We start from the raw sequence: 8,694 nt of genomic DNA on the forward strand, positions 1-8,694 counted from the left end.
GTTTAGAGAAGGTGATCATAAGAGTTCTTAATATCACTTGCAAATTGTGAGGCATGAGCAGTTGTGAAATGTTGCGTGAGGCCCTTCTGAAAGCACATGATATGGTATTTCGTGGCACGGTCTCACACCTTACCTCATCTTGCAGAAGAAGCTCATGGTCCACTATCTGCTGCTCCAGAGTCAAGGCCAGGTCCCGCCCCATGTCACCATGGAGCACATGAGCAACTGGCTGGTGTCTCAGAGCAAAAAATCCCTTAGGGAGAGGTGAGTACCACGTCAGCACTCACCTTCACTGCCATTCCCTGCCACCAGCAGCACTCCAGGAGGTGTGGGTAAAATAAACAACAGAAAAATCAGAAGCCAGGAAACTTGAATTACTCTGTGTTTTATTTGAAGGGTGTGGAAGGAAACCCTGGAGGAAGGAAACAACCTCGCTCGGCTGGTAAGAGAATGAGAGTTAGAGACATACTACAAGTTAGTGAGCTCTTTACTGGCCTTTCAACAACGAGTTAGCACAGCAGAATAGATCTGTTGTGAAATTACACTAATGGGACTTCCTGTTTCATACTGCAGGCCTGGGAAGTAAACACTTGCCTAAAAATGATGAACATAGAGCATGAGGCTTTCTGCAAGCTCCGCCGCTCCATGCACCCCACCTCGCCAGCTGACATGTGAGTTCCATGTACTGCCCTGCATATGACTTGATCCATTTATCTACACATCTGTAACTATGCAGAAACAGACTAAGACAGTGTTCTCTGTGAGCACATTGCACATCGTTTAGCTTTGTCTTCTCCTTTTTGTTGATTTCAGCGATCCTAAGGTCCACAGCATCGTGGAAAGAGCTGTGAGGAGCATTCTGGGCGAGCAGTCCAATGAGCCCCATAGCAACCTGCTCAGCCCATCTCAGGTGGTGGTGGAGGTGGTGCCCAGGCTCCTCCTGGCCCTGTGGCTTCAGCCAGAGGAAGGCCATTCAGAGCACCCAATCCTAATAAGCGGGATGGCCGTGGGCATGGTGGCGGCCGTAGTGGAGAAGCTATCCTGCATGTTAAAGGACCCTTCCCCTCACATCCCTTTCTCCCGGGCTGCTGCTTTTGACTCTGTGCAGTCGATCCTCGGGAGAATCAGTCAGTCCTTCTCCACCGATGACCTGCAGTGCCCTTTTTATATGAGCTCTGTCTGTGCCTTTGTGGCGGACGAGGTGCAGAGCTGCTTCCAGCCCCCTGCAGCCACCCTACCAGTTCCCCCTGTCCTCGCGGTGGCCGTTTCCACCACACTACCAGCTGACATCCAAGCAGGTGAGTAGCAATGATAGAGAGCACTCTGACAGACACCTGCTCTGATGACATCTTGGTGCCTTGTAGTAGTAGAGCTCATCAGGATTGTTGTTGTCACCCATAACACAGACCCGGCTTCTTCCCACCTGGAGGTTGTGGACATCACCCCTAACAGAGAGGCAGATCAGGATTCTTCCCACCTGGAGGTTGTGGACATCACCCGTAAGACAGAGGCAGATCCGGCTTCTTCCCAACTGAAGGTTGTTGACATCACCTCTAACACAGAGGCAGATCCGGCTTCTTTCCACCTGAATGTTGAAGACATCACCAGTAACACGGAGGCAGACCCGGCTTCTTCCCACCTGAATGTTGAAGACATCACCAGTAACACGGAGGCAGACCCGGCTTCTTCCCAACTGAAGGTTGTTGACATCACCCCTAACACAGAGGCAGATCCGGCTTCTTTCCACCTGAATGTTGTAGACATCACCAGTAACACAGAGGCAGACCCGGCTTCTTCCCAACTGAAGGTTGTGGACATCACCCGCTTCTTTCCACCTAAGACAGAGGCAGATCCGGCTTCTTCCCAACTGAAGGTTGTGGACATCACCCCTAACACAGAGGCAGACCCGGCTTCTTCCACCTGAATGTTGTGGACATCACCTAACACAGAGGCAGACCCGGCTTCTTCCCACCTGAAGGTTGTGGACATCACCCCTAACACAGAGGCAGACCCGGCTTCTTCCCACCTGAATGTTGTGGACATCACCCGTAAGACAGAGGCAGAGCCCATCTCTTCCCTCTTGGAGGTTGTGGACGTCACACCTGAAGAAAGGACTCTCACGATGGCCGTCTCCACCACTCTGCCAGCTGACATCCAAGCAGGTGAGTAACACTTAGAGAGCACTCTGACAGGTGCCGTTTGTCATGACATCTTAGTAGAACCTTTCAACTGGCCAGTGTTAAGAAGCTACGGTTTGCATTTGTTTACATTCTGTTCCTCTTTTTTCCCTGTCCAGGGGATGTTGCTGTGGTCATCTCGGATGTCACCCCACACGTCACCAAGGACGTGACACTGGATGTTCCATGCAGAGCTGGGAAAGGGGCAGTCCGCCGATTATTTTGCAGGCTTTGGAGGGCAGTGTGCTGCTGCGCCTGCCACAAGGAAGAGGAGGAACAATATTAATTATTCATCAGACCTTCAGAAATGGGATTGAACCATAGACCATTAAATTATAATTGGACTCAATTCTGCTTTTCTTCTGTTTACTACTTAATTTCAGAACTTTTCTATAAACTTTCACTTTGCAAGTGTGGAGTAGGTTGTGTAAATAAGTGGGAAACATCCCAATTTTAATGCTTTTAATAATTTACTTGTACATTTAAAAACAAATGTATTATTTGACAACAAAAAAACAGAGGGCGCTCAACCAATGTTGAGTTGAGGTGCAACCAAAAATTTGAATCATCATAGAAAAGGAAATAGCGCAACTCTTGCTCACTATAAAAAAAATGCATTGTTTTATTCAGGCAAGGTTAAAAGTTTAACGTTTCGGCCTAGTCTATGATGATATGCAAGTTGTGTTTGCCCAGGAAAAGGGTGACCCAGACTCACCCTGGTTCTTGAGGGTTGAAGACAGTGAAAAATGATCATTAAATAAATGGGACTTGTCAATTCTTGAATAAAAATCTTCAATGAACATGAATTTAAATACAATTGACTTGAGGATCAGAGCAGGCAGGCTGACTGGCTAGCCCTGAAGGCCCTCTGCCTCTACCTCTGTGTGGTTCATCTCATCCAAGAGGTTGTGTGGGTTGTCTTTCTCTGTTGGTGTGAATCACTATGACCTCTCCCTCTACCTGCCATTTGGCTGATCAGAAGCATTCTGCTCTTTCTTGCTCACATGAACAGGAGGAATGGCCTCTGGGGTAACCTCCTCCTCTATCTAACGCCTCTTCCACCTCCTCTTTCTGACTTGTTCTCTCTCACTGGGTGTTGGATAGTTCCTCCTCCTCTGTGTCTTTGTGAGTTTGGAGGGAGTTATCCTGTTCCGACTTCCTCTAAGGGTGTGCACCGTAATCTCTTTGTGTGTTGAGGGGTTCAGTGGTTTTGGAGGGAGTCTGAAGTTCGATTTCTAGCGATGACTGTGGGGTCTGTCCCGTGGTGGTGTCCTCCTCCCTCCAAACACCCAGCCACTGAGACATGTGATGAGGCCAAGAAAGATCCCTCTGGAAGGACGGGATAGGACACATCACAACACTGCTGCTCATTCATATTCAAACACACCTCAGAGTACGGACACAAACATGGACCCCCACACACACACAGTCACATCACGGTTACAATGTTTACTGTTTCCAACATGAATGTATTGTAATGTGCAGAACAATGCCGGTCCGGTGGTTAAAGCTTGGAGAACTTTCCAGTTCATCAGCCCCATCATCACCTACATGTGTGGGGGATCCCAGGTATGTGTCTTTGTAACTACCTAATCCTAATCTACATTGTCAGTCATTTGATCTTGATGAAATGTGTCACAGCCATTGCTGAAGTGGTTTTGTTGATGTTGTCTTGTTGTTTATCTCAACAGCAGGTGGTGGTGAGGATGCACCACGTGAGTAGGGTGAGAGGCCTGGAGACTCAACTGGTGTGTGCCACAGCCAGGCTTAGTCCTGAGGGCATCCCCTACTGTGCCACCAAAGTGCAGTCCAACACTTGGATCCAGGTAAGAAGTAAATACTACTGAAATAGTATTAGATTAGTTTTTTCTTCACTTTTTCCATTTGGCCTTAACATGTATTCTCTCTGTCAGCGTGTGGCTGGCAGGGTGACCCACTATGCGTCTCACCTCCGCCACGAGACGTCTGTGGACGTGATGCTTAGCTGCTACCAGGTAAATAAACGATTTCCTATGTAAATAGACTAGACATTACTGGGCATTTTTACATTAGATTTGGTGTGTTTTCTAATAACGTGTGTGGTAAACAGGTGTGTTGTGTGTGTTTTGAGCAGCAGACTGATGTCTCAGTGGTGTACGCCACTCTCCACATGGGGCTGGACGGGCTTCTCTCCTCTTCAGCGTGGTCGGAGGCTGCCTCCTTCTCTACGCCCACCACTCAGCAGTTCACTGGCCCAGAGCCTGAGGGCCACAACTGGTATGAGGTCAGACGTTACACACACATACTATTGACTAGGATCATTAAGATCCTTCCATTGACCGATTGTTTTATGTCATTGCATTGGTCATTGATTTTGAATGCTTGTTTTGTCGTAGGGCTGGGAGGAGGACCTGCTGCCTGAGGAGAGGGAGGTTCCTCTGCTAAAGTGAGTTCCTCTAAATGTCTGTGTCGTCTGGGCTTGTCAGATGCTGAAGGATAGTGGTCATAAAGCTGTTATCCCCCATTGACTCTAATGGTTGACGTGCTCCATTCCCTCCCTTTTCACAGCCTCTACCTTACCACCAAGAGAGTGGAGGACATCGCCCTGAGGCTCGTCTCCCTGCGCCAGGCCTTCACTGTGAGTGGACCCACTTTTCTTTTTCTCTCTGTGATTTCTTGTTCTGTCTCCTAGAGGAAGACGTCTCACCCTAACTCCTCCCTCTTTCCTAGACCCTGCTTGGTTCCACCCTGAGCAGGAACCATCTGTTTGTGGCGGGAAAGGTCCTCCTGGGCGCTTTGGTTCAGGCCAACCACATGGTAACTCACTAACTCATTCTCTTTCAAGGGAATTAGAGCATCCCTGAGGGGAAATGTGTTCTGTTCACTAAGATGCTATTTTCATTGTCACACTGGGTCCTGTGTGGCTCAGTCGGTAGAGCATGGCGCTTGCAACGCCAAGCGTCATGGGTTTGATTCCCGCTGGGACCACCCATATGTAAAAGTAGTGGCCCCAGCCGACTTGTAAGTCGCTTTGGACAAAAGCGTCTGCTAAATGGGATATATTATATTATTATATATTATTGACTCACCTGTTTCACTGACGGCAGGGGTCTGGTTCTGGGAAGGTGTTTGAGTGCAGTGGTTCTTATTGTTGTCCTTCTTTGTACACTGGGTAACAGTCATTTATACAGTAGGAGAAATTGCACACAAAGGGTATCAGTGTTTACCATCATACTGTACGTAATAATTAAAATAATCTTAAGAATGTGTATTTTGATGACATATGCACCTTTGGGTTGAGTCCACAGAGAGCGCTGAATCTTCCTCTCTTCTTTTCCTTTCTACCAGTTGTTGGAAGCCCAGAATAACCTACCTCGTCACTGCCAAGTTCATTGCGTGATGACAACTGGGTCATGGAGGGAGGTGAAGAGCTAGCCTCATTGCATTTCGTTAGTAGTTCCCTAGTTAATGATTTGACCAGGGCATCGTCAAATGCATAATCCGTTGACTTCATTGCAACCTGGAGCATCTTCTCTGACCCGAATTCTTGAAAAAGCCCCATGTAGACAGCCTTGAAAATCTTTTTGATTTTCAGTTTCTGGGGGTAGGCTTGAGTTTGTTCAGGGCCTGAGGTGCCACAGAACTCAGACAGAATCCTCTTTGTGAGAACTCTTGATGTTTCACCAATGTCGGAGGATTCCAGTAATGTGATAGGGGTGATCATTGACAGCAATCTAACAATCAGTAAAAGTACCAAAGAGGTGTAGTCATTGCTAGTGGAGTCAAATAATGCATGTGTATCAGAGTCCATGGCTGATGGAGTTGATGGATGCACAGAGACACTAGACATCTCCAGATCTTTGTTGTCCATCTTGGATTCCACCTCTCCTAAAACTTGAATATCCACAGTTCCACCGTTGTGTGTGCTGCTGCCAGACAGAGATGGTATAGGCAATGAATTGGCACTAGACTGACGGCTAGTGGTCATGAGAGCCGGTCTGTCAGAGTCAAGTGTTCCAGCATCAGTTGGGGACAACCCATTGATTATGTTCATCAACTCTGATAATTCTTCTGATGAATTGGAGGCCACAGAACAGGTATCCATGACCTGATTGACCATTATATTGGTGAAAAGGCTCTTTGTGTCACAGTAAACCTGTGAGGAACTAATGGAGATGGCAGAAGAGCTCGGGATAAGCCGACTTGTGTCCTGCAGAGAACCATCAGAGATGATAGTTTGGCAGAAATCGGATCCTTGTGATGGTGGAGGAAGCCAGAAGACAATCTGCTGTAGAGACGTTTTATTGACTCCGTAGCAAAGGAGTACACAAGGTCAGATGGAAACTCCCTGGATTCTTCAGAAGCATTCAATCCTGTCTTCAGCTTCAAAAGAATAGAGTCAGACACGTTCTTGCCAGCTGGCACAAAAAGAGCCTGGGGGTGTTGTGACTCTTTATGAACTCATAAACTTTGTCAGTGAGCTCATGTGAGAAGTTCTGAAGGCCGTCCCTGGGGCTGAGTCTCGCAAGTCTTCTTGTAAAAGAAGTGACATCATCTGCAGTGGCTATGTGTTCCGTATCTTCTCTTGGAATGACCTCCATAACAGTGTCAACTATGGCAGAGATGGTTTGCCTTGTGTAATTTGTTGACCCTTGTGAATGAGTTGAGGAGTCACTCATATCAATGACCGAACTCCTAATGACGGGACAAAATATTTCAACAGGCCACTCATTGGGGACTGGAGTGCCTGGAAGAGAATTTGTAAAATCACTCTGGGACCCTCTGGTCATGGCAGAGGTGATGGACAGGGAGGACTTTGAGGAGGATGGCCGGTATATCTCGTGTCTATCAGTTCTCACCATGTCAACATCCTCCAACATGGAGCCCACGATGGAACGAGTCAAGAGGCCTTTCTCTGAAGTGCTCATCCTCTCTGACATAGACACTCTCCTCTGGATTGTCATCAGAGTCTGACTAATTAAGGCTTTGGAATAATTTACCATGCTGGTCTGGCTGCCTTCATGTACACTGTAAATCATTTGTGTAGAAGTGGCTGTTCTGCATATGGATTCGGCATGTTTGGGGGCCTCAACCACATTGTCTAGGAGGACCGGTTGTTGCTGGGCAAAAAAATCCTTGACCTTGGTGAACACATTGTTGAACAGGTTAACAGTGCCTGGCCAAATGATCTTTCCTTTCACATTGGCCCGTTGTGAACACTGACAGGAAGGGTTGAAGCTGACAGGGATCTCTCTAACTGGCCAGACACTGAAGCATCAGACATTTTAGTCATCTGGGTGAAGATACTAACGTCTTTAGTGATGCTTCTGACGATGTTGGATGCTGCAGAATTGGTGTGCAGAGAAGAGGTGAATAAAGATGGAGTTCCACTCTTCTGAAGGATTTTGACATCTCTATCATCACCATCATTACTGGACTCTGCACAAATGTCTGCACTTCTACCATCAAGGCTGGTATTTACAATACCAATTAACCCTGATTGAAGGATCCCACCAGCCATATGTGAGGCTTTAGTTTGAAATGCATCAGTACATAGTTTGTCAAAGGCTGTGGATTTAAGACTTCTAGAGGATGCCTCCTCCTCATCATTGTTGATCTCACCATGCAAATTGTCCTGTGTATTGACAGCATAGTCATCAACAGATAAATATGATTTGGAGGCGGCAAGACCGTCAATCTGAGAAACAACGGCATCCAAAAGCTTGGACAGGTCTTCTTTATCTCCTTTTAGGCTAGAGAGGCATTCCTCCATGGATTCCTCAGAGTGATACACAGTGAGGATCTGACTAATGACCTCCTTGGTACAGGTTTGAAGGTCCGCTTGGATTTCAAGAGAATCCCTATTACAAGTCACCTGAGAATCTAAACTTTCACTAGGAGCCTGTTTGAGAGTCTCATCATGTATTGGTGTAACACCACCGATGACCTTTACAGAGTCTTGGCAGGAAGTGAGAAAATGCCTCAGCATTTCTCGAAATCTATGATATATAATACGAGCAGCAGAAAGGGTGCTCACTTTTGAAATTCTGAGAATTTCAGATTCATGTGCCTGCATGGACTGAACAATAGTCTCCACATCTGTTACAAAAGTGTCCAGTAATTTAGATGCTTCAGAGTCTCCCAGTAAGCTGTTTGTAAAGGGGTTGACAGATCTCAGAGCTTCACTCACTGCCTTTCTAGCCTTTGTCTGGAAAGACACACTGGAGAGTTTCGTCATATTTATAACTGGAAGACTCTGGGTAGATTCACTGTTGGTGGTGCTGTCCTGCAGACCAAGTGGAAAAGTGAGATGGGAGAGACATTGTTCACTGTCTAACAACTCAGATGGTGAGGCGGAACAAGAACTGGTGAAATCATTCAAGTCAGACATGATGCCATCCACAAATAGAATGGCCTCCAGAGACTCTTCAGAATCACACTCTCCAACAGAAGATGAGAACTTCTCCATCACCTCAGTCTTATACAAGACTAGAACCTGGCTGGCAATCGCTTTTGTGGTGTCAAGGAGGACTTGGTC

General features: G+C 46.9%; 2 protein-coding genes and 1 long non-coding RNA gene across 3 annotated transcripts; 2 read left to right on the plus strand and 1 right to left on the minus strand.

Annotated features, from left to right (window-relative positions):
• The first annotated feature begins 368 nt into the window (after nt 1-368).
• On the plus strand, nt 369-1,924 carry LOC135534253 (uncharacterized). The gene is made up of 4 exons (XM_064961334.1): nt 369-442; nt 574-671; nt 814-1,298; nt 1,407-1,924. Exons 2-4 carry the CDS (start codon nt 601-603, stop codon nt 1,922-1,924), a joined length of 1,074 nt encoding a protein of 357 aa, XP_064817406.1. The 5' UTR covers nt 369-442; nt 574-600.
• A 2,626-nt stretch (nt 1,925-4,550) lies between these two features.
• On the plus strand, nt 4,551-5,017 carry LOC135534252 (uncharacterized). Its single transcript, XR_010454655.1, has 3 exons — nt 4,551-4,602; nt 4,725-4,794; nt 4,887-5,017. It is a non-coding gene; the product is annotated as an uncharacterized LOC135534252 (long non-coding RNA).
• A 23-nt stretch (nt 5,018-5,040) lies between these two features.
• On the minus strand, nt 5,041-6,440 carry LOC135534254 (uncharacterized). The gene is made up of 3 exons (XM_064961335.1): nt 5,446-6,440; nt 5,246-5,324; nt 5,041-5,135 (listed from the first exon to the last, which is right to left on the minus strand). The coding sequence occupies exons 1-3, from the start codon at nt 6,274-6,276 to the stop codon at nt 5,041-5,043; spliced, it is 1,005 nt and encodes a 334-aa protein (XP_064817407.1). The 5' UTR covers nt 6,277-6,440.
• Nucleotides 6,441-8,694: the final 2,254 nt, after the last annotated feature.

Source organism: Oncorhynchus masou, unplaced genomic scaffold, assembly GCF_036934945.1.
Source record: "Oncorhynchus masou masou isolate Uvic2021 unplaced genomic scaffold, UVic_Omas_1.1 unplaced_scaffold_3207, whole genome shotgun sequence".
Classification (NCBI taxonomy): Eukaryota; Metazoa; Chordata; class Actinopteri; order Salmoniformes; family Salmonidae; genus Oncorhynchus; species Oncorhynchus masou.

Bases quoted from the DNA above. Each gene is read 5' to 3' on its own strand.
- LOC135534254 (XM_064961335.1), bottom strand. From the start codon at position 6,276: ATGGTCAATCAGGTCATGGATACCTGTTCTGTGGCCTCCAATTCATCA. The intron at 5,325-5,445 runs GTGCATATGTCA...ACTGTTACCCAG, and splicing joins TCTGTGGACTCAACCCAAAG to TGTACAAAGAAGGACAACAA. The intron at 5,136-5,245 runs GTGAGTCAATAA...GGGTGGTCCCAG, and splicing joins CCCTGCCGTCAGTGAAACAG to CGGGAATCAAACCCATGACG.
- LOC135534253 (XM_064961334.1), top strand. From the start codon at position 601: ATGATGAACATAGAGCATGAGGCTTTCTGCAAGCTCCGCCGCTCCATG. The intron at 672-813 runs GTGAGTTCCATG...TGTTGATTTCAG, and splicing joins CCCACCTCGCCAGCTGACAT to CGATCCTAAGGTCCACAGCA. The intron at 1,299-1,406 runs GTGAGTAGCAAT...CCCATAACACAG, and splicing joins ACCAGCTGACATCCAAGCAG to ACCCGGCTTCTTCCCACCTG.